Source organism: Melospiza georgiana, chromosome 15 (genome assembly GCF_028018845.1).
Source record: "Melospiza georgiana isolate bMelGeo1 chromosome 15, bMelGeo1.pri, whole genome shotgun sequence".
Taxonomy (NCBI): domain Eukaryota; kingdom Metazoa; phylum Chordata; class Aves; order Passeriformes; family Passerellidae; genus Melospiza; species Melospiza georgiana.
The window spans coordinates 1,577,469-1,602,186 of NC_080444.1; the positions used below are offsets into that span (position 1 = coordinate 1,577,469).

Sequence of the window (24,718 nt, forward strand, 5' to 3'; positions counted from 1 at the left end):
GCAACACCCAGAGAGCAGTACCTAGGGATCCCTAATTTCACCAATTCAGTCAGACAGGTGTCCACTGTGCACAGCTCTGGGACTGTGGGCTAAGCTTGCAAAGCATTGCAAAGGAGTAGAAATATTTACACAGGAAGAGGAGGTTATTTATGTCTGACCCTGCCCCTGCTGGGATGAGTTCTCAACTTTCCCCTTGAATCAGAGAGATGCCACAAAGGTATTGCTATTATCTTCTCTTAATCCTCCCAGAAAACTCCTGGGACTTCCCAACTTCTCTAACCATAGCCTGGTTTAGCAAGGTGCATTCAAGGCATGCCCCAAAGCCCTGAATGGCAGGACCAGCTCCCTTTGCTGCACACACATGTGCAAATAAGCACAGGTGTAAGGAATTAGCATTTCTAGAGGTACCCAGTGTACTTGGTGCTTCATTATAGTCCTTTCTTAAAGATGTTTGATTGACTTCCCCATTTGCTTTTGACATAGCAAATGAGCTCTTACCAGTAGATGTTCCTTCGTATCCCCAATGTGATGAGAGCTTAAAGGAGACCTCCATGTTTGAGATGAATTGCTGGAAAAGTCTCAGAATACCATCTTTGGTTGATTTATCCAAAGTAATGGATGGCTTTGGCACCATCACACCATCCACGCTAGGAAGTGGCTGGCATTTCCTAAAACATGCAGAAGGAATCACAGAACCACAGAATCACAGACATGGGAAAAGACCTGCAAGGCCATCAACTCTAAGCTGTGCCCCATCCCGACCTTGTCCCCAGCCCAGAGCTCTGAGTGCCACCTCCAGCCCTTCCTGGGACACTCCAGGGATGGGCACTCCAACCCTCCCTGGGCAGTTCCAGTGCCTGAGCCCCCTTTCCATGGGGAAATTCCTGCTGTGCCCACCCTGAGCTGCCCTGGCCCAGCCTGAGGCCGTTCCCTCTGCTCCTGTCCCTGCTCCCTGGAGCACAGCCTGAGCCCCCCGGCTGTCCCCTCCTGTCACCGAGAGCTCTGTCCCTTGTCCACATTGGCAATAAAGATATTAAACCTCAGGAACAGCTTACCTGCCTCTGATCGCTGAAAAAGCCTGTAAAGATTTGGAAAGCAGAATCAGCACAGTGCAGGCACAGGCCAGCCCTGGAGCTGTGTGTCTCTGGGAAGGGGGATGCTGAGAGGTACCTTGGTGAAAAGAAGTGTGTCCTTCTGATTCCTCAGAGCCTGCAGCTTCTGAACATCCTGGTTGGCCGAATCCTTCATCCTCTTGTGATTATTCAACTCTGTCTGAATCTTAGCAAGTTGTTCCTCCTCATAGTCGCTGAGAACTTTCAGGACCTCCCTTTTTTTCTTCTCTAGCTCTTTATGCATCTCCTTGAACAGGCTCTCCAGCCGTTCCCTCCGCTGGCTCTCATCACTCTATCAAGAAAACAATTTCAAATTTGTAAGGGACATTTTCTACATTAGCTCTTGTTCCGAAAAAAAAAAATCTGTCTTTTTTCTGGGATTGAAAAAGTAACTAAATGTTGAAGGTTGGAAAAATAAAAAAGCCACACAGCAGCCACTTATCTGGAGGCACAGACTTTCAAGCTTAACTAAGAATGGACCTCCCACACTGATAAGAAAGTTCTGCATCACCCTTTCCCAAAGAAGAAATCTCAAAAATACATGAGAAACCACCCAGGAACTAAAAAAGCTTCAGAATCCATGATCTGGGAAGGACAAAAGAAAACTTTATCTCATTATTTACCAGCAAGCAACCACCCCAAGGTGATATGGGACCTTGAAACAAACCTTTAGTCCCTCCATTTGTTTCAGCAGGTTTAAAAGGGCTTTATCCACGACAGCTTCATGGTTTCTTATTGATTCCAGTATTCCAGGAAAAGATTCCTACAAATATCATGGGAAGGAGATATCAGGAGAGGACTGGCATAATGCACGAGATCAGCGGTTTTATCGACAGGGGTTAAGCTGGACTTGCAAAAGGTCTGCTCACTGCATGCTCTCAGGACTAATCAGTGGATAAAGGTTCACTGGAAGGGTTTATCCTTGAACAAGTGCCACAATTACAAGCACAAAAAGGACAATTTGAAGCTGAAAACTGTTCATGTGCACTAGCCACATACAAAGCTATTTCCCCCGTTGGCACCTTTCTTTCTCTTACTCTGTCATTAATTATCTTTGCATAAGTGCAGCTCAGGCTCATCTTTGCCTTGGAGGTGCACCAAGGACTAAAACCTTGCAGGAGCACCAAGGCCCATCAGTCTGGCCAAACTCCTCCCTCAGGAGGGGAAAAAGGCGTTTATAACACCTCGTTTTATATCTGAGGGGCCAAAGCCAGAGAGAATCTGGGACAAAACTCAGAATAAAAGCCCAGGACTGCAGTTTAGCCCCGTGCTGGCTCTGCAGCTCTCAAACCCAGGAGCTGCCCCTGTGCCATGGGAGCTCCCTGGGGTTCTCCCGGCGCAATCCCGGCCAGGGCCCCCGCCCCAGCAGCCTCTTACCTGCGCTTCGCTGAAAGCCTCCTCCAAGCTGATGATCTTGTGGTTCTTGTGCGAGATGACGGAGCACAGGACGCAGATGCACTCCGAGTCACTCTCGCAGAAGCACTCCAGCAGTTTGCCGTGCTGCGGGCATCTCCTCTCAGCCAAAAGCTGCCCATCGCAGGGCTCCACCAGCACGTGGCTCTTCTGCCCGTGCCGGCTGTTGTGCCTGCTCAGGTGCGCCTGGCACAGCGAGGCTTCGCAGCTCAGGCACGTCTTCACTGCGGGCTGCGGCTCCTGGAGGCAGGAGTCACACAGCACCACCTCCCCGGCCTGGCCCGAGCTTTCCCCCTTCTCCTGGCCTTGCGCTTCCTGCTTTTCCTCCTCTCGGTGCGCGGGATCATCCAGGAACCTCTGCACGATGTTGCGGAGGTGGAAGTTGGCCCGCAGCTCCCCGACGAGCGAGTGGCAGAGCGGGCACCGGGCAGGGCTCTGCTGGCCCCGCAGCGCCTGCTTGATGCAGTCCTTGCAGAAGCTGTGGCTGCAGCCCGCGCTCGTGGGCTCCTTGTAGATGTCCAGGCAGATGGGACAGGTCAGCTCTTCCTTCAGCCCGGCCATGGCCTTTGCCTGGGCCGTGCCGCCGGCTCCGGGCACGGCTGACAGGGACGGAAACAAAGCAAAGCGCGGGCACTACTGATAAGGAGCAAACTACCCCATGGGCTAATGGCTGCTGCCTCCTCCCCTTCACCTGGGAGGGTCTTCCCTCCCTTCTCTCCAGCTTCCTGCATCTCGGAGCCACGTGTGCAGGGGCTGCGTCTGTCCCCGTGCTGATAATAAAGTTGTAACAATTCGTGTTGAATTACCTCTTGGAAATTCCTTTCTGTTTCCTGGCCAGGGATTGTCCTGTATGCATGCGGTTATCTCATCTGTAAAGACTGTGAGTCTGAGCTATGCTGGTAGGAACTAATAACCTGGTCTGACCACAGCAATGGGGAGCATTCAAAGAGAAGAAACATTTTTGGAGGTCTGTGACCAAAAAAGAATAGTTGGAGAAATGGGATGTTCCCCAAACGACTAGCCAGGATTCTCAAAAGAACCCCACTCCAATGAAAATAAACTCTGAGAAGTGATTTAAACATGCAGAGAATACAGGGGATGTTTAGCATATAGTTTGGGCAAATGTACTGGACATGTAAAGCCACATAGATTAAAGCAGGTCGGTCAGCCAGGTGTGCTGTGTGCAATAGGGAGTTATACCCCACATGCCTGGGGATGAAATAAAGAAATGCCACTTTCTAATACTGAAATTCCAGCGTTAGAGAGTTGAATTGCCCAGCGACAGCAAGTCAAACTCCTCACAGCAGCTCGAGGCTGAGAGCTTGAGCACTTCAAGGGCAGCGTGGCAGAAGGTCCAGCCCTGCTGTGATGGGTCAGGAAATGAGGCAGGAAGGAAAGCTGGGAAGAATCCCTGTGGGCAGGGAGGCTGGGAGAGCTGGACCAGCAGGCAGAGAGGACCAAAGGAACCAAAGCTGTTCCCTTCTGCAAAGACTCCTGGATGGAGCTGGACGAGAGGCTGGCACTGATAAACCCTGAGTGAGCAATTGTGTGGCTTTACCTGAAGTGCGGCCTGCAGAGCCCAGGGCAGAGCTTGTGTGGCCCAAAGCTGAGGTCCCCGTCAGGCAGCTCCCGTGCCAGCAGAGCCCAGGGCAGGATTTGGTGTCAGGTGCCACTGCTGAGGGCACAGGTGGAGCTGAGACTCCACAGAGCAGCCCAGCACAGCTCAGCAGGCAGTGAGATGGAGTCCGCACAGTGGGCACTGCACTCTGGTCAGGAGCAGCAGCTGGGCTGGGCTGCCCCCACTGCCAGGTGCCAGCCAGCCCAGGGCACCACCAAAGCTGTCCCTGTTCACACAAGCTCCTGAGTGACTGATTTTCCCCTCCCACGAGGCACACTGTGCAGGGAGAGAAATAACACTGCCCCCCTCCCCTGCAGCAGCCACTGAGCCGCTCCAAAACACAGCCAGTGTCTGTGTGAAAAGGAGTTGTTTTATCACAAAGTTCTGCCAAAATAAAAACAGCCCAGCTGGGATTTATCCCAAATGGTTGGAAGTAATTGCTGGGACCAAGGGAACCGATGAACTGGTGTCAGCATCCACCATCCCTTCAGACAGATTCTAGGTCTGCTTGCAGGAATTGTCCTCAACAAACAATTGTATTTAATAAACAGATGAGTGCTTTGTTTTCCAGGAGGCTGCCTGGGAATGCAGTGTTGGAGGCACAGGTCAGGTTGGGAGGACAAACATCAGCCCTGGGTCTGTCCCTCCCTGCAGGCCCTTCCCTTGTGTGCCCCTGTCCCTCCTGGGGACCCAGTGCTGTGTCTCTGCTCCACATGTGCCCACCCCGGGCACCCCATCACTGGCTGTCCCTGCTGCATTCCCACATTTCCACCCTCCAAATTCATGTTTTCATCTGTCTGGGCACTATTGGCATCACAGAGCTGATGTAGCTCAGGAAAACATTCCTCTCTGGTGGCCTTGAAGGCTGCTGGCTGTGGAAAGCAGCAGGGAACGGGCTTCCCATGGATCTGCACTCTGGCTGCAGCAGTGGCAGGGATGGGGGCTGGCTTTGGGCTGGGAGGCAGGTTCAGCTCTGTGCCCAGCCTGGGGGAGCCACACTGGCTCCCACAGATGTGCTGGAGACAGGCAGGTGCAGAGCTGCTGCCTGAATCGGTGCCAGTCAGCAAACACCAGCAGCTGGCACAGCTCAGCACCTCACAGAGCTGCTCCTTTGGGGCTGTTGGGATCCCCCAGCCCAGCAGCTTCACTGACCCATGCTCTGGATAACACCAGTGCCACCCCTCCAGCCTGGTGAGCCCTCACAGGGCATGGCTGGCACAGGGCTCCCGTGTGCCCGGGGGAGCTGTGCCCGTGCTGGGCCTGTCCCTGCCTTCCAAACATCCCTCCCAGAGCCTGGACTGCCACGGGCACCAGGGCACCAGGGCACCAGGACACGGCCCTGCCCCTGGCAGAGCACTCTGGCTCCCAGGGCCTGCTCTCCTGGCTCCAGGGGCTCTCCAGCTGCCGGCCTCAGCTGCTCAGCTGCTGCATCACCACCTGCAGTCTTGTCCACATTTTCTCCTGCCCTCTTACTCCACTCCAGAAATTCTGAGGAGCATGTTCAGCTGCATTTTTCACCCCCTCCATCGGAGGAGTTCCTTCAGGAAGGGTCCTGTGGCAGTGGCACCACTCCAAGTGCAGGGCCCAGGTTTTTCCTGCATGACTTAAACTGGGAGCAGGCACACTTAAAATAGCAAGAGACAGCGATGTTCCCAGGCAGGAGCTGCATCCCTGGCAGCTGGCGGGCTCTGCCACCCCCTTGGCCCTGGCACAGGAAAACACCTCACCCCGAGCAGATCTGCACTAAAAACCAAAGTATAGCAGCACAAACTGGTTCCTTTTTGTGTTGTTTCCACTTTATAGTATATATGTTATCGTTTATTTATAGGCAGATCACTTCACTATTTACAGTACATGAGCGTAGAGATTCTACAGTCTTTTTGATGTAAACAAGAAACTCCACGGCAGGGGAGTCTGGAAAAAGAAGCCAGTTCTGAAGTATTTACACAATTTAAAATAGAACTTTTATACCCACTGGATAGATATAGAGAATACATTGAGCGATTTGGTTAAATTATCTATGAAACTATAGAATCTGACAATGTAAAAATACAAGAAAACGTTCTCTCATTTTAGAAGGTAGACAGTTAAATCACACTAGAAATAAATCTCTTTTCTTTTTTTAAAAATAATAACAATAATAATAAAGGAAAGGCATAAGAATCCATGCCATCTCTTAAGGTTAAAGTATATTACATAAATAAGGACACAACAGAACGGAACTGGGGGAAAAATTAAGTGAAATATAAAAAAACCACTACCAATTAAAAAAAAATACTAAAAACTTGATTCTTAATCATAGAGGGATCAATTCTGCTTTTACTTACTCTGCAAGTAGAAAATTGCAGAGTTAAGTAGTACTTACTGAGCATGAGCAACAGAGGCAGAATTGGCCCCTAATAATTATGAGCAGTGTCCTTTTACATTAAAAAAAAAAAAGAAAAACACAGAATTTAGCTTTTTTATATAAATAACAAAGCAGATGTGCCCCTTTTTAGGTGAAATTCTTACACCTTTCTGAAGAAATGCATCAATTGAACCGTTCTCTCTCTTTCTCACATGCACTCACACATTCCCTCCCCAGCTCCTGCTGCTGCCCCTGGCCCCGGGGAGGGCGAGGGAAGAGGAATGAAACCCCAAAATGAAACCCCAAGGCTGCATTTGGCTCTGTATTGCTTGAGATTGTCAGGGATGGACTTAGAACAGAACAGGTGTTGAGTTCAGCTCCAACACCAGTACCTCAGGACTCAGCAGACCTCCAGAAAGAAAAAAAAAATCCCCAAAAAAGGGAGAAAACCGTGTTGATCTGCAATTGCAAAACTGATTTGCATGGCGCAGAGCTGAGACCAGACCCAGGACTGCAACAAGGTGACTGAGCTGCTGCTTCCTGAAAGGTGTGCTGAGGAAATGAGAGAAACCTTTGCTTTGGGGCAGCATCCAACCTAAAACCTGGGATTGTCCTCTGCATTCAGCCCACACACTCAGAAACGTTTGCTCCTCCCTGCGGAGCCTCAGGGACACGCTGGATTCCAGCCAGAAACCTGCTGCCCCCCCTGAACAACGAGTTTTTCTGGGGCAAACCTGTGCAAAACAAGCAAAGGGGCATTTTATCAGAAACTCTTCACACATTCAGCATTTGCCCACAGCACCTGCAGGAAACGGCCGGGGGGCGTTCTATACTCACACAGCTTTAAAAAAATAAATCTCCTCCTGACTTATTGCCTACCAGAATAAACCCTTTTGCTCCCAGTTTCTCCTGCCCATCCCCAGCCCTTGCAGGGGGCTGGGGTGTGAGGGTCCCACAGGCTGGGTGGGATGGGAAGGCAATCCTTGGGAAAGGGGGGGATCCCCAGTCCCTGGCAGCTCCTGCAAAGCTCTGGGCACCTCTGGCTTCCCTGGCAGCAGTGCCTGGGCATTGCTTTGCTCCTGCCCCATTTCCCTGTCAGCATGCAAACCTTAGGCAGCTCAGGAGGGAGCTCTCACCTGCCCCTGTGCCCGACCCACCTTCCTGCAGACTCGAGCACTGTGAGCTAAAGACACCTTTAGGGTAAAAAAAACAAAACAAAAAAAACCCCACAAAATTAAAAAAAAAAAAAATCAAGTGGAAATTTATTTTTCACCCAGTCCTAAGAGGTGGGGGAAGCCCCAGGGCAGGCAGCACACAGCCCAAGGGGCTCTAAGCATAGTGCATAAGTCTGGAAAGATTTTTTTGGGGAGGAAGGAAAACAAATCATCCCAAGTGAATGAAAAAAAGTAAAAGCCCAAACAAAAAAAAAGAAAAAAAAAAAAAAGAAAAAAAAGAAAACCCAACCCCACTTATAGGCTTCAGGCACCACAAAGACCACTTATTGCATCTCTTCCTACCCTAGGGCTGCAGTACTGATGAGCTCTGTGCAGGACCAGCCCTTCCCTTCCCCAGCACCGGCCTCAGGACCCAGCAGCTGGGCTGGGGCCGACCCAGGGCACCCAGCCACAGGAAAACACTGGGAAATGCTGGGGCTGGGTCTGCCAAAACCAGTGCTGGGAAGTGACTGATTGATCCCCTGGCGTGGGCTGGAGCCCCCCAGCTCTGCACTAACCCTTCCCCTCCACCACCCTTGATGCATCCCCAGCGGGGCCCAGCCACGGGTGCCCCCAGCTGAGTGGGAGATGGAAGAATTCCACTTATTTGCTTTTCTTTTTTTCTTTCTTTCTTTTTTTCTTTTTTTTTTTTTTTTTTTTTTGTTGGTTTTTTTTCTTTTGGATTGATCGTTTTCTGAAAAACATCAGCACAGCACAGGACAGTACTACCCACCCTAAATGTGTCGCTATATACATTCTACATAAGCTCTATAGCAATCACATGTAAACATCATCATCGTGAGGAAATACTAGGACAGAAAAAGGCAAAGCTACAATGAGGCAATTGCCAATAGCAGATGCTCAGTCTCGGCCAGAGCTGCTCGTGGTTGCTAAGGTGGGATGAGAACGGGGGATTTAGGGGTGGGAGAGGCGCCAGATTTCTCTGCTGAGGCTGGAATGGCACCAGGGCTGTTCCCTGGCAGCGATGGTCACCGGTGGCAGCGTGGGGACCCCGCGGCGGCCCCGGGCCCCGGCGCTGCCGGGCTGGTGTTGTCAGAACCACGGCTCTCCCGAGGGAACAGCCAGGGAACTGTGCTGGTGTCGGCGCTGCCGGCATTCCTGCTCCTGCCAGGGCCCACCCTGGCACGGCTCCGGCTCCTGGCCTCGCATCCTGTGCCACTTCCCAGGCTTTGGTCGCTCTCCCTGCAGGACGGAACATACCCAGGGAACCGGGGGTGAAACCCCCAGGGCGTGGGGAGGGGAGACCCCAGGAGACTCTAATCTATCTATTGGCAGAGTTAAGGCTATAATATTCTATCTACAGAGGATGGCTGAATCCCTAGTGGTCTCTGGGGCTCAAAAATAAAAGGAGAAGGTGGCGATGGCTTGAGGAGCGGCAAGGTTCCCGCTCCCTTGGGAAAACAGCGCCTCTGGCCGGCTGGTGGTGGGCTGTGCTCCGGCTGGTGGGGGCTGTGTCCCCTTCCCACCACACCCACACGTGGAGGGCAAGTCCTCAAGTTCATTTTACACTTCAGTCCAGCGCCGAGGGCCCTTGGCCAGAGGCAGAGCTGTGCCCCGGGGCGCTGGACGGATCCGGGGTGCGGGTGGGTGCTGGGACGTGTATGGCTTATCAGCTACGGGGCAGGGGGCTGGGGGTGCTCAGTGTGGGTGCTCAGTGTGGGTGCTGTGCCCGCCCCACCTCTCCGCACTTGGGGTTGGCCTTACTTTGGGCTGGATTTGGGCTGGCTGCCCAGTGGGAAGCACACACAGGTCTTCTCGCCCCGCTTGCTTTGCAGGGTGTGGAAGCGAGTGTGGATCAAGCCACAGGGCCTGGCCAGTCTCGCAGCCATCCAAGGAGCTGGAGAGGAGCCAGCTCCTCCACATGGCCCGGAGACATCCATGCCCCAGGCTGTGCCAGCAGGACACATGTGCCCAGCTGGCTGCAGCCCCCAGCCCCTCTCTCCTGGCTCCAAAGGCAGCGGAGGCCAGAGCAGCGCTGGCTGCAGGCACTGCATCCCTCTCCCAGCCTCTGCAGCCTGCAAAGCTGCATCCATCATCCACCAGCACCCAGCTCAGCATGGGGGTGATGCTGGGGGCTCGGGCCACGCCAGCACGAAGAATGGCTTTGACAGCAAAGTGGGTGACCCCGGGGCAAGCACCGAGCACCCCGGTTTGCCAGCAGGGGAGGCAGGGGAATGTCAGCTCTGTGACTGCTCTGACCCCCCATTTGCTGAGTGGCAAGTGCCTCATTACAGTGCATAGTTAAAAATCAAGGAAGCGGTACAATAAATCTGAATTACAGTACATCTGAGCCATAAATACATTTTTTTTTAAGTATATACTTTTTTTTTCTTCTCTTCTTCTATTAAAAATTAGTTTATAATCCTGATTCTATTCACAATGAACAATTTCATCATCACACACTACGGACAAAAAAATGTTATGGTGAACACAGCTGCAACTCCACGGTGGGAGCATGGGGAGGGCTGGGAGGGGGAAGAGGGGCCGGGGGGCTCCTAGGCTCACCCTAAAACAACCAGTCAGAAGCAGAGGGGGGACTAACGTGTGGCAGTGAGACATCAACACCATGGGGACTCACAGACAGAAGCAGCTTTGTTCAATGTAAACATCGATCAGGGGACAGCAGTCTCTCTCTCTTGCGGGCGTGCTCTCGCTCTCTCTCGCTCTCTCGCTTGCCATAGACTGAATAATTTCTTTGAAAACGTAAACATATTGGAAGTGCCTTGACTGAGGTATTGAGGTATTCCTCCAAGGTTAAGGCTGTTACCGATGCAGGCTGAGCTGGGCCTCCTGCAGCAAGCTGTCGAAATCCATGGTCTCGTACTTGCTTTTCACCGGAGCTGGGGACGACTCGTCCGTGCCGCAATCTGGGGATGGCAGGGACAGAGGACAGCCGGGTCAGGCAGGGGGATCAGCGTCCTCTCTGCCTCGTGGGGAGGGAAACTGAGGCACAGCAGGGCACTTCTCACTGCCCTGCCACTGCACAGCCAGGCTGGGCACAGCGGTGATGGTGACATTGAAAAGAGCTGGGGCAGGGGGGCTGCAGCCAGGCCCGGCTGGGCAGGGCACACACCACTGGCATTCACTGCCAGGGGTGAAAAAATCTCCTGTGTGCAGCTGAATTTGGAAGGGCTGACACAGGGCCATCCCATGGGAGCTGTGCTGGTGGCAGAGCCAGCCTGCTCCACTGCCAGCCCTGTGCCAGGAGCTGAACACAGAGTGCCCCTGGAAAGCCCAGGGAATTCAGCACACAGCAGAACTAAGGCTGCCGAATTTCACAGCAGCTTAACATTCTGGGTGTGTATTTTTGAATGGTGTGGTTGCATTTCCCCTCTGCCTGGGAGCTCCCCTTCTCACCCTGTACCAGGAGGAGCAGGATTTTAGGGATGAGCTGGGCTGTGCAGGAAGGGGGTGACTGATGGCTCTGCAGAAGTCAGGTGAGGAGCACTCAGGGCTTCTCTTAGGCAGGAGGACAGCTCTGGCCCCCCTCCCCACAGCCCTGCATGGTCACCATCTTCCTCACAGGGTGCTATCTGGTTCCTAATTTCTCTGTGTCCAAAATGGGAGGCTCTGGGGTTTATTTAGGTGAACACGGGACATTTGTGCCCACGATCAAAGTCAAGGGATGGCTGCTCTAAGCAGAGCAGATACTGCAAGGTGATAAAAAAATCAGGGAGTACTTGAATCAGATGGGGCATCTGGAGGTAAGTCAAGACTTGGGGCTTTATTTTCTGGACCTCAGTCCTTCACTCATCAAGTGATATCCAGAACCCTTCAGCCTCTGCAGAGGGTACAGAAATAAACATGCAATGTTGGTGAAACACCTGAAGCAAGGAGGGCTGGGCAAAGCCCAGGACACATTTCTCTTGCACGACTAGCACAGGGTTTGGCTCCTGGCCCTCAGCTCAGGCTGCAGCCCTGGTGACACAGTCCCTGAGACCTTGCCGAGGCACTGAAAGGATTAATGCGAGCACAGCACATTTCAGTGCTGTCACTTTGGCTCCAGAGTGCATGTGCAGCCTGGTGAATCTGTCCTGCAGAGCAGCAAACCACCCACATCACCTCTTGGGCTAATGAAATGTTGCTGACTGCCTTCTCTAATGCCTGGGAAGGGAGTTTTCTGCTGGAAAGCCTCTAGCACTGTGCAGAAACTCAGCAGACACAAGATGGGCTGCGCTCCGCTGAGACCCAACACTCTGGGCTGTGATGATACATTCTGCAGCCAGCACACCCTGAGGCCTCACACCAGTTTCTTTCCTTCTCCCCAGTTCCCCAACCCACCTGTCCCATGAGCCATAGGAAAGGCAGTGGGCTTCTCCTGCAGGCTCTGCAGGCGTTGGGGATCCCTGCGTGACCAGGGCTCAGCGGTGCCCAGTGCTCTAACAGCTCTGTGCTGATAAAAGAGACAAAGCAGCTGCTGCTTCCTCACCCAGGTCAGCGTATCTGGTCCAGAAGAAGCGCCCCAGGCCACCAGAGCTGAGCTGGAAGGAGGGCTCGTTCCTCTTCCTCAGCGAGGGGCCGTTCTTCAGCGATAAGGCGGCGTGCTCGGAGTAGCGGTACGTGATGAAGCCGTACTTCTCCCCCCTGAGCAACCAGAGAGAGAATTCAGGATGTGATGAGCCCCACAGCCCTTGTGATGCAGCACTACACCCCTGGCCCATCATTCTCCCACTCCTCCATCCCACAGATGCCCCTGGAGCTCTGGGCACACTGAATCTCCTTGACAAAAGCACCGAGACCGAGACCAAGCTCGGCTGACCCAGGGGATTGATGTGGCACTGCCTGGCAGTGCTGTGGGCTTTGAGGAGAGGAGCTGCCTGTAGCTGCTGGAGCCCTGAGCCACAGCTCACTGCCCACCCACCTGTTAGTCCTGGTCAGGACCTGACACTCCACGATTTCACCAAACACCTCGAAGCGTTTCTTCAGCTCGCTGGAGCTCATGCTGCTGGAGAGGTTTCTGATGTACACCACCCGGCCTTCCCCCTGCCAAAGCAACCAAAAGCTTTCAGGCTTGGACCCTGCACCTCTGTGCTGCTGATGGGCTGTGGCGGAGCCCCTGCAGCCAGCACTGGGAAACTCTGCCATGGACACAGCCTGACATCTCCAGGATCTGGAGCCAGGTCACAGTGTCACCCCCAGGACAGCCATAACCAGGCTGGAGCAGCCACTGCCCCCTTTTCTCTTTTAAAATTCTCCTGCATTCTTGCAGCTTCTCCTGGCAAATGTGGGATACAGTCCCAAGAATTGCCAGTGGCAAAATCCAATTGCATTGCAGGAAGAAGTGCCAAAGCAGCATGTGTGAGTGAGTGTGTGTGCACAGCAGTAGGGAGCACCAGTTTACTCTCCCATGTGCCCACTCCTCTCCCAGCTCCCTCCATGTGCCCACAGGTTCCTGGTGCACGAGGATGCAGCAGGGCCATATCTGTGCCATCAGGGATTCCCCAGTTCACCCCACAAACTGCCAGAGCCAAGTGCACTGAGGCACCAGCGTAGGAGGCTCTGGGCATCCCTGTGCCAAGGACTCCGTGTGTGGCCAATCGCTGGCGGCTCCTGCTGCACGTTGGGTTTTCCTCCCCCCACCAGCCCCTGTCCTTGTTTAACACTGGCCTCGCACCAAAGGATGCTGCAGCCAGGGCTAATGGGCTCCACTGCTGCTTTTGGGAGCAGGAGATGAGCCCAGGGCTGGCCTTGCTGTGTCCCCTCACTTACAATGGCCTTTTCCCGTCTCTTCTTCAGCTGGCCCCGCTGCCCGCTGCCGCCCTGACACTGCTCGCCGTTCTCACACCTGCAGGGAGGGACAGGAGCTCAGCCCGGGGCCGGGAGAGCTGCTGGGAAAGCTTCAAACATCAGTGAGAAGCTGAGACACCCACAGGAGTGTCTGGGAGACACAGGAGAGACTGGGGTCTGGACCCATTGAAAAGGACACTGCAAAGTGTTTTCTGATGGATGCCAGGGTGTCCCCAGGCAGCACCTGCCCCTTCCCAGGCCTGGGTCCTGCCCATGCCCTGCCACCCATGGAACCCCCTGGCTGCTTCAGTCCTCCACTGCTTCCTCAGGCCATGGCTGACACTGGCAGCGGTGACTGATGCAGTACCAATTATTTTCATAGTTTTTCTTTCATTAATTAACATCTTTACCACTTGCAGCACCAATTATTTTCACACGTTTTCTTTCATTAATTAGCATCTTTACGACTTGTGCCAGCGGAGCAGAGAGCACTGGAAGTGCCCTGCACCACACTGAAAACTCAGGGGACACGACCAGTGCCAATGTCCCCTGAAGGTGTGCCCGTACCTGAAGGTGCGTCTGCTGGCAGGTGACCGCGACCGGCAGCACGAGGAGCCCGAGCTAGACCTGCTCCGGGAGCAGTAATGCAAACTGCCCCTGGAAAGGGCGCTTCTCCTCAGGCACAGCTTGGTGTCGCTGTGCTCCTCCTCTTCCTCCTCCTCTTCCTCCTCATCCTCCTCCACGGGGGAGCCGCTCTCACTGCAGCTGTCCTCAAAGACGGTGTCGTACTCGGGGGTCTTGCAGAAGACCATGTCCTCATCGTCGAGGGCACTGTCCAGAAAGCCAAAGTGCTTTGTTAAGCTGGCTCTGATCTCCTGGTCTCTCAGCTGCTTGACGCCGTCCTTCCAGAGCATCTCGGTGCCCGCGTCCTTGCCGAGCTCCAGCCCCTGGTAGTGGGCGGCCGGGACCCTCCTCTTGTGCTCCGTCTCCACCTGGCTCGGGGGCTCCCACGACTTGAGCACCTTCCTCTGCAGGGCAGGCTCGGGTTTCAGCACCTGGCAGTAGTCGTGGTCCCCGAAGGAGCGGGAGAAGGGCCGCTTGAGCACGCCCTGCTGCTCGGGCAGCGCCCGCGCCCGGCTCAGGTGGGCGAACAGCTCCGTCCTCTCCGGGTGCTTCCTGGGCGCTTTCCGCGAGGCTGCCGCGTCCCCGGGGCTGGGGGCCACCCCCTCCTCCTTCCCGGCCTCCTGCGGGATGTCTGGCTTGTACAGGTCCTCCTCGGCGGGTTTGTATGGCGGAGTGGTGGGCGGTGTGAGACCTGGAGCCCCAAACGAAGGGCAGCAGTCAGCTCTGCCCCTCCGGCCTGCCCTGCCCCACCCCAGTCCTGGCTGCCCCCATAGCCTCATCCAGTGGCACCTGGGGGAACAGGAAGGATGCCTTGATCCCAATGGGGAGCAGAGGACTCTCCCTTCCCTCCTGGCTCATGCAGGGCCCCCCTGAACAGCTCCTCCCACCCCGAAGGCATTCCCCTGAGCTGCTCCTGGTGCTCGGATGTGGCAGCGCACAGCAGGCTCCTGCGTCTGCAGTGTGAATGGGATGAAGGTGCCCCCTTGGCTGGGTAGGCTGGAATGATGACTCCAGTCTGAATTTAGGGTGAATGAGCCCCCTCCTAGAGTACATTTTTACAAAACTAAAGAATTCAAAGCACATCCTACCTGCTGTCCCACACAGCTCCACAGTCAGCATTGGCTCAAAGTTTCTCTTCCCAAAGGCTGGGTCACTGGAGAAGAGCAGAAAACCAGGAAAGTGTTTAGGTGAACACAGTCCCAAAACCCAAAAGCAAGCTGAGAAAAGCCTTCCCACAAGTGAACCCTCCCACTTTGGCTGGTGCCTGACAGAGTAACCCCGCAAGGGCAGTGGGGTGAGCAGCTCCAGGGCACACACAAAATGCCCTGCCCTGGGCATGGGACTCTCCCAGCTCCTCGTACCCTGTGCTCTGCAAACACAGCTCCCTGTGCTGCCAGCAGGGGCCCTGCCCAGCCACACAACTCCAGGCAGTTCCCAGCCCCAGAATGGTTCATCCAGCCCCACCTGCACTTACGTTTGTGCCAAGGACAGCGTGAGACACCTGGGTGTTTCTGAAAGGCAGGAGAGAAGCAGGTTACCAGTGGGGCTGTACCCCTGCAGTGCCCACTGAGGGCTTTGCCCACCTGAGAGGGACTGGCAGGGCTGAGCCACTCCTGCACTTGCAACTTGCTGGGGTTTTGGGGTACCACTGCAGCTGAACCCCAGAGCCCAAACCCAGGGGAAAAGCTGGAGGGATGGGGCGACCTGGTCCCTGCGGGGTTATGGCCACACCAACTCTTCCACCTCATTACAAGGACAGGCAAACCGAGGCAGAAGATGCCCATGGATTGAAAAAGCACCCCAAAAGAGAACAGATCCCCAGCTGCCCATGCACGGGACCCCACAGCCAGGCAGCACAGGGGGCTGCTCACAGCTCTCCTGCCAGCTGAGCGCCCAGCACCCGGGCAGCATCACCGGCCCACGGCAGGGATGGCACGGGCAGCACGGGCACACCAGGGACAGTGGGCAGAGTGACGGTGGCCAGGCCCCTCACCTGTCTGCTCCAGGAGGGCACAGCGCCGGCTCTCCGTGGCCACCTCTCCGTCCCCCGGGGAGCCCAGGCAGAGGGGCTGGGGCTCTGCCGACGGGGCCGTGCCCCCCACCTCCACTTCGGCCGCCGGCTCCTCGGCAGAGAGCCCCTCCAGCAGCGGGCAGGGCGCGGCCTCCCTGCAGCCCAGGGGCACGGAGGGCTCGGCGTGGGGCTGCTCGAGGAAGGAGAGCCAGTGCCCGAGCTCGGGGTTGAGTCTCTTGGAGCGGCGCACGGCGTACGCGGCGCTGTCCTGCCTGCGGGGCGCCTTCCCCTCCTGCCTCCCGGCATCGTCCTCCAGGGCCCCCAGCTCCCGCGGCGCCTCCGCCTCGGGGCTCTGCCGGGGCTCGCCGCTCTCTGCTCTGCCCCTGGGCGTGCGAGTCCCGCCGGCATCCTCCCCGTCGGGCGGCACGGGGGAGCCGGAGCCGGGCGGCGGGGCCAGGGCGGCGTACACGGGCTTGCCCAGGCGGTATGGCTTGCTCACGTCGCACAGCAGGTCCCGCGCCAGCAGCTCCTTCAGGATGGAGAAGGACGCTCCGGGCTTCTTGCAGCTGCCGGCCGCCTGCCAGGCGCAGCCCGGCCGGCCCTGCCCGGGGGCACAGTCGGGTTTGGCTCTCTTGTAGGGGCTGCCGCAGGGCTGGGGCCGGCCCTCGGCGGGGTCGCGGGCGGGCAGCTTGCGGGGCGGCAGGCAGTAGGTGTGCATGTAGCGGATCAGCTCCAGCACCGAGTGCAGCTCCCCCTCGCAGGAGAACTGGGGGCCCGGGCCCTCCTCCGCCGAGTCCCCGGAGCTCAGCGAGTCCTCGCTGGAGTCGCTGTCGTCCTCGTGCTGGGCGCAGTCACCTGGGGACGGGTGGCGGCCGCCGCCGGGGCACTCCTCGGGCGCCTGGGGGGCTTTGGTCTGGGAGCAGGAGGTGCTGGAGGTGAGGTGCCGGTGCAGCTCCGTGCAGCTGCGGCTCTGTGCCTGCGGGACGCTCGCCCTCCTGTCCCGGGGACCCTCCACCTTCCGAGAGGAGAGAGGAGAAAGGAGAAAATCAGCCCAGAGCCCCCCAGCCACTGAGAGGAGGCTGACAGAGCCCCCCACACCCTCACACCCCCCAGCTGTGGCTCACCAGCACCCCAACCTCCCTGGGGTCAGCCCCGTGCCCCGAGGGCTGCCCCTCCTGCAGGCAAGGATGCTCCCGCTCCCCAGGAGGGATCTGCTGCTCTTCCCACACAATCTAATTGGCCAGGCCTAATGCACTGCACAATTACCATTAACAAAGCAGGAAAATCTCTCACGGCACCTTCTGCCGGGTTTCAGATCAGCTCAAGCGTTGGGGTGGGCTCTGCAGTACGACAGGCAGTGACTCCTGGCCAAAGGCCTTGGCTTGGGCTGAGAGTCAGCAGGAAGGGGGGCAAGGGGGTGACCAAGGATGGAACACACGGGGCTTTCACAAAGGGGTGCTCAGAGAAGCTGGGAGAGGCCAAACCCCCCTGGGCTCAAGTGACATCAAGGTGCTTCTTAGCACAGCACAGAGTCTAAAGTTTTGCAGAGCCCAGACTGCATCAGACAGGGATGGGAGCACTGTGGGTGACAGTGCCTGCCTGTTCCCAACGCCCTGCCCAGCCCAGAGGCTGCTCACAGTCCCCAGCAGCATCCTTTGGGCCATCCCCCGGGAGCTGTGTGTACCTTCGTGCAGGGCCGAGGGGGCCGGCACTTTGGGGTCCCCGGGCGCCGGGCGCTCCCGTCCCGCTGGGCCTCGCAGCTCGGAGGGGACGGAGACAGGAGCAGCTTCTTCAGCTGCAGAGAGAAGGGGCAAGAAAAGGAGGCGGCATCGCAGCGAGGGCAGGAGAAAGCACCCCTTGGCTCATGTGCGAGCACACCCAGCCCTGAGCATCCCACCCAAAAATGGGGCAAAGAAACATCAGGCAGGGAGGGTCAGGGTTAGCAGCTCCCACCCTACGTGGCTGTGGGGCAGGTGCCTGGCTGTGTCAGGGTGTCCCCACAGCATTCAGCCCAGGGATCCCAGGCAGGCTGGGGCAGCGTGCAGGAGGGAATTTGCTTCCCAGGGACAGCCCCACTCGGGTCATCCCAACTTCTCACTCCATCAGCTCTGCCCTGAGGTGACAGAGGCTTTACACTGGTGTGAGTGATGGGTTTGGACAGCTCGCTGAGTCCCCGTGTGAGGCTCATTTAGCCAAAACATCCAGACAGGGCCTCGACTCATTAACGAGCTCTCAAGGCTCTCTGGAGATGCGGATCCCTGTGGGATCTGCCAGGATCTCCCCCAGCACCGTGTCACACCCACGGGCGCTGCAGAGGGGCTTTCCCCAGCTCACCCGCAGTGCCACCCCTTCTGATGGCAGGGCCAGCACGTTATCCTTCTGCTCAACCCCAATTTTGGTCAGGGGGAGGGAAAAAAACCCCAGACCCCACACCCAGCAACAACAACTGAGATTGTGCCCGTGTGGCGCTATAACCGGAGGCGACAACAGCTCAACAGCAAGACGACTGCGTAGGCACCGGGGGCTGCAGGAGAGACAGGTCTGGGGCTTGGGGCTGATAGAAAAGGGGTGCCCGGGTCAGGGTCGGCCAGGAAATGCCAGCCGGGGCACCCGAGGCTTCAGGAGAGAGGCTCCTGCGGGTGGAAGCGCCCAGCTCCCGTTCCCCCCCGCCCCTGCAACGTATACATCCTATATATACACATACAGGTCATGTGTGATATATACCCCTGGGGGCGGGCGCGGTGGAGATGCACGCTGTCACCACTGGATGTCACTGCTCCCCTTGGCTGGGACCGCGGGGACACCCCGGGGCCGGGCTGGGGGCTCGGGGGCGCTGCGAGCGGCAGGCGGGGGGTCCTGTGCCAGGGAACCCCCCGGGCACGGCAGGGAACGCTCCCGGGGCAGGGAGGGGAGCGGGGCTGGAGCCCCACTATTGCCGGGAACCAAGGGGGATGCTCCAGCCACCAAAGCTGGGGGGACTGGAGGCCACACAGCCCCTGAGGGGCTCCGGTGGAAGGCACAGGGAGGGTCAAACCCTCCCACTGACAGCGAGGGCAGGGGCCGACACTCAGCTTGTGACAACAGGGAGCTCGGCCCAGGGCAGAGCCGGGGGAAAAGCCACCACTGCCCATGGGCATGGGGCTGGGATGAGCCAGGGAGAGCCCCGGGCAGCCCCACACCTGCAGAGGGGTTAAAAGCAGGTGTGGGTGTGCCAAAGCAGCCCCCAGCCCTCTGGCACCCGCCCCCACCCCGCCCAGAGATAGGTTTGTATACACACAGCTGGTTCCCGTGAGGATGGTGATGGAGGTGACAGCAATGATGCAGAACATGTATACGTATACAATACAAGTATATGCTTTGGTATTGACGGTTAAAGAGAGTTTTAAGCCTAGAATGAAAAAATTCAGACCTTGGCTTCCTATCATACCCATGCAGCCGGCTTATCTGGGGCTCATCCAAATCCACCTTAAACAGTAGGAAGTGGGTTCTTACTAGAGACAGCTCATCACCCTCGGGGGCCGGGGGGCCCCCCGTGACCGGGGCGGTGGGTTTGGGGGAGGGGGCAGGTGAGGTGGTGGCAGGGCTGAGCGTGTCCCCCTCTTCCATAGTTCTGAAGGCAGCCAGGCCCATGTCATCTCCCTGAATATCATCCAGAGTCTCGGTCAGGGCTGCCAGCAGCGCTTCGTTCTCGCTGTCTATTATCTGAAAGGAGCAGCACAGAAGAAAAGCAGGGGTTAGGCTGAGCAGAGGGTCCCCAGGATGCTGGATGGGGGACAGGGACCAGCAGAGCCACGCCAGCTCCCACACTGCCTAGTGACCCCACTGTGAGACCTGGAACAGCAGTGTCAGTCTGTCCACCCGCAGCCCACCAGGAAAAGAATGAAGCAGAGCATCTTCTCTCCCCACAGCCCCTCCACCCCACCACGAGGCAAACAGCAGCAGATGAAGGATCTGTCAGGAAAAAGCTCCTGGCCCAAATCCTCCTGACTCTACAAGTGCAAGAGCTGTCAGCTCAGCCAGGGCTGCCCAGTGGACAAGAGGGCACAGCCTCCCAGGAGGGCACAGGGGAAGCTGCACCGCTGGCCTGATGCCACAGCTTGTGACAAGAACCACGCTGAGTTTTGTGTTCACTGAGAACCCCCAAACACAGGCACCTCCAGCTGCTCAGGGGCTCTCAGCCCTCCTGCACTGCTGCACCCAGGGCTCTGTGAGAGATCCTGCCCAGAGCACAGCCCCAGTCACTCCCCAGTCTCCCATCAGCACCCCCAGATCACGCTGTTCACCCAAAACTGCGTCAGGGGAGCTGTAGTGCAAGGCCCATCTCACTCCTGGACAGGAGCTGCTCTGCCTCCCCCGTGCCCACTGCTCCAGCCTGGCTCGGGTCCCTCCTTTCACTGTGCTTTGGCTTTGCTGATGCACCCCCAGCCTTCCCAGTGCCCTCCCAGTCCCACCCAGCCCCACGAGCTCCTTCCAGTCTGGCAATACAGCGCTGAAGCCCAGGAGAGAATGCAAAGCTGAGGAACGGCTGGAGTGAGCCAGCAGCTCCTTCTTTTTGGTCCTCCTCCATGACAATCTGAATGTGAACCATGTCCAGGGAGAGGCGGGCTACCATCAGGGATAAAATTAGCACGGGGGTAAAGTGAGGCTCACAGGCAGGACTGCTGCCTGCACACAGCCTCCCGCGCTTCTCTCCTCTTGTTTGAAAATTAAACATCTTTTGTTCCATGCCCTAACCTTGCTCGCAGTTACTAGAGCAGGCTCCAGGGAAAGGCAGCAGGATGCTCCATTTTTGGCTCAGTTTCTTTTCCTCCTGTTATTGGCACGAGATTGCTGTGCATACAAGTTCAGTGGGATACATTTCATCATACTCGACTGCTCCTCATCGGCCTGGCTTTTGCATTTCTTTTCTGTTTATCTTTTCCCCAGGAAGTTCACGGAAAATATGCATCTCGTGATGAAGGTCCCTCAGCTGGACTGGACCATTTTCAAGCACAGCATCAGCCCAGCACAAAAGCCAGAGGGTTGTTATTTCATGGGCAGGTTAGAAAATATTGAGCCTTTTTTCTCATCTCCTTGTTTAAATAGAAATCTTCCTCCTCCCAAAATGTGACCCAGGGTTGGTGATTAGCTGGTACCAGGGGGTCACAACCTCCCTGTGCAAGGGGGTAAAGGTCAGGAGGGCACAGAGACCCCAGCCCCAGGGACAGGCACATGCAGGGCATGGCACGAGCTTGGGCAGGGTGAGGGGCTGCCCAGCCTGCTCTGTGCCCAGTCCCCTCTGCATCTCCCTGCTTCCAGCCTGGCTGTGCTGTCAGACAGCCCTGCCCTGTCCTTACAGCTCCAGGAGATGAGAGACAGGAGCAGAGGGACATGGAGCAGTCCTGCCTGTGCCAGGAGCATCCCCTGCACCAAGAGCATCCCCTGTGCCCAGGAACATCCCCTGCCCCAAGAGCATCCCCTGCCCCAAGGGCATCCCCTGTGCCCAGGAACATCCCCTGCCCCAGAGCATCCCCTGTGCCCAGGAACATCCCTGCCCCAGAGCATCCCCTGCCCCAGCAACATCCCCTGCCCAGGAACATCCCCTGCCCCAGGAACATCCCCTGCCCCAAGGGCATCCCCTGCCCCAGTAACATCCCTGCCCCAGAGCATCCCCTGCCCCAAGGGCATCCCCTGCCCCAGTAACATCCCTGCCCCAGGAACATCCCTGCCCCAGAGCATCCCCTGCCCCAGGAACATCCCCTGCCCCAAGAGCATCCCCTGTGCCCAGGAACATCCCCTGCCCCAGGAGCATCCCCTGCCCCAAGAGCATCCCCTGCCCCAGGAACATCCCCTGCCCCAGGAGCATCCCCTGCCCCAGGAACATCCCCTATGCCCAAGAGCATCCCCTGCCCCAAGAGCATCCCCTGCCCCAAGGGCATCCCCTGCCCCAGGAGCATCCCCTGCCCCAGGAACATCCCCTATGCCCAGGAGCATCCCCTGCCCCAGGAACATCCCCTATGCCCAAGAGCATCCCCTGCCCCAAGGGCATCCCCTGCCCCAGGAACATCCCCTGCCCCAAGGGCATCCCCTGCCCCAGGAACATCCCTGCCCCAGGAACATCCCTGCCCCAGGAACATCCCCTGCCCCAGGAACATCCCCTGCCCCAAGGGCATCCCCTGCCCCAGGAACATCCCCTGCCCCAAAGGCATCCCCTATGCCCCAGGAACATCCCTGCCCCAGGAACATCCCTGCCCCAGCAACATCCCCTGCCCCAGCAACATCCCTGCCCCAGGAGCATCCCCTGCCCCAGGAACATCCCCTGCCCCAGGAACATCCCCTGCCCCAGAGCATCCCCTGCCCCAGGAACATCCCTGCCCCAGAGCATCCCCTATGCCCCAGAGCATCCCTGCCCCAGGAACATCCCTGCCCCAGGAACATCCCCTGCCCCAGGAACATCCCCAGTCCCAGCTCTGCACCGTGCTGACACAGGCACAGATCCATCCCAGCCCAGGGCTGAGGAGAGGAACACAGGGACCCAGGGACAGAGGGGCTGCCAGAGCTGGGAGAACAGAGCAAGGGGCTGGTTCCTGTGAGGTAACAGGGTGAAGGGGCTGGATCCTAAAGGAACAGGGTGAAGGGGCTGCTCCCAGCTCCTGGGAAGGAACTTTCCAGTGCTGAGACCCCCGCACTGCCGCCCTGGCATTCCAGGAATGGAACAGGACACACTGCACCCCGGCTGCGATTCCAGTGAATAATCCAGCACAGGAGGGCTGCCTCAGCAGCCTCCTCCTCCTCCTCCTCATTAGCCTTACTCCGCTTGCCCCATTTAGAGCTGGTGCACAAATTAATGGAGCACTAATCAGCTGGGGAGGAGATATTAATAGTCCTGTGTGTTCCCTTCTCCCAGCCTCCCTTTCCCTGTGCCTCCATCCTGGGGTACCTGGAGGGCTCTGTGCTCCCTCCTCCCAACCTCCTTCTCCCCCTGCCTGCACCCAGGGGTACCTGGAGAGCTCTGTGTTCCCTGCTCCCAACCTCCTTCTCCCCCTGCCTGCATTCTGGGGTACCTGGGGAGCTCTGTGCTCCCTGCTCCCAACCTCCCTGTGCCCCTGCTTCCATCCTGGGGTACCTGGAGAGCTCTGTGCTCCCTGCTCCCAACCTCCCTGTGCCCCTGCTTCCATCCTGGGGTACCTGGAGAGCTCTGTGCTCCCTGCTCCCAACCTCCCTTTCCCTGTGCCTCCATCCTGGGGTACCTGGAGAGCTCTGTGCTCCCTGCTCCCAACTTCCCTCTGCCCCTGCTTCCATCCTGAGGTACATGGGAGAGCTCTGTGCTCCCTGCTCCCAGCCTCCTTCTCCTCTTGTCTCCATCCTGGGGTACCTGGAGAGCTCTGTGCTCCCTGCTCCCAACCTCCCTGTGCCCCTGCTTCCATCCTGGGGTACCTGGAGAGCTCTGTGCTCCCTCCTCCCAACCTCCCTGTGCCCCTGCTTCCATCCTGGGGTACCTGGAGAGCTCTGTGCTCCCTGCTCCCAACTTCCCTCTGCCCCTGCTTCCATCCTGAGGTACATGGGAGAGCTCTGTGTTCCCTGCTCCCAGCCTCCTTCTCCTCTTGTCTCCATCCTGGGGTACCTGGGGAGCTCTGTGCTCCCTGCTCCCAGGCTCCCTGTGCCCCTGCTTCCATCCTGGGGTACCTGGGGAGCTCCGTGCTCCCTGCTCCCAGGCTCCCTGTGCCCCTGCCTGCACCCAGGGCTGATGGAAGGTACCTGGAAGAGCTCGGAGTCGTCGGTGCTGTACTGGCTGGAGTCGGTCTCCGAGTGCTCCCTGTCCCAGTGCAGCTCGCCAAAGCAGCCAGCAGAGTCCAGGTCGCCGGCGTCCAGCTGGGACAGATCGATCTCGGGGAAGTCAGAGTAGAGGTGCTCCTCTCCAGACACCTCATACTGCACACAGGAGAGCAGAGAAACAACTGAGACCAGGGGAGCAGGCACTGAGGACAGCAGCATCCCCCCTGCCACCCAGTGAGCCACCCCAGCGCTCCCAGCCCCTCTTCCCACAGAGCTCCAGGCACTGGCAGGGTGTGCTGGGCACCTTTTCACCCGCTCAGCCTGGCACTGGGCACTGGAGCGGCCCCACAGCTCCACCACACCCCGCTGGTGTCCCAGCTGTGGCACAGCTGGAGCTGCTTGGGAAGAGCCTCATCCCTTCCCAGCGAGCAGAGGGTCAGGGCACAGCACAGCCGCGGCAGGGGCAATTCCTGCCCTTGGTGCCCCAAAAGTGACATCCGGTGGTGGCCTGGGGATCAGCACAGGACACCTGGGACAGCAGCACACAGGGCCAGCCCCACACCTGCTGCTCACCGTGTCCCCCCAAGGGCCCTGGAGCACCCAGGCCACCAGAGCTGCTCCCTGCTCCCTGCAGCGTGAGGACAGCCTGGAAATGAATGGATGTCTGAGAGCACTCGGGGTGATGTGAGCTAAAAATCTCCATTTAACCACAGAAAGGAGCTGGCACCTGCCCCACTTGGGCTCCAGCCACGAAACCCCAGAGGGGGCTGGGGCTGGCACCAGCACCCAGTGCCTGCCCTGGCACCTGCACCGCGCCTGGTTCTGCCTCAGCGTCAGGGTAAAGCACAGGGAAAGGTCTGGAGAGGCTCCTCCCAG

At 57.6% G+C, this 24,718-nt stretch overlaps 1 protein-coding gene across 1 annotated transcript in view; it reads right to left on the reverse strand.

Moving 5' to 3' along the window:
- Positions 1-8,385: 8,385 nt before the first annotated feature.
- Positions 8,386-24,718, reverse strand: part of PPARGC1B (PPARG coactivator 1 beta) — a 47,183-nt gene continuing 30,850 nt past the window's right edge. The window contains exons 2-12 of the mRNA XM_058035061.1: positions 23,825-23,998; positions 19,580-19,789; positions 17,772-17,882; positions 16,070-17,102; positions 15,551-15,587; positions 15,165-15,229; positions 14,020-14,767; positions 13,435-13,510; positions 12,587-12,708; positions 12,155-12,309; positions 8,386-10,592 (exon numbers count right to left, since the gene is read on the reverse strand). Of these exons, the coding sequence (XP_057891044.1) occupies positions 10,489-10,592; positions 12,155-12,309; positions 12,587-12,708; positions 13,435-13,510; positions 14,020-14,767; positions 15,165-15,229; positions 15,551-15,587; positions 16,070-17,102; positions 17,772-17,882; positions 19,580-19,789; positions 23,825-23,998 (2,835 nt within the window). The 3' untranslated portion in view covers positions 8,386-10,488. The remainder of the gene's footprint in view (positions 10,593-12,154; positions 12,310-12,586; positions 12,709-13,434; positions 13,511-14,019; positions 14,768-15,164; positions 15,230-15,550; positions 15,588-16,069; positions 17,103-17,771; positions 17,883-19,579; positions 19,790-23,824; positions 23,999-24,718) is intronic.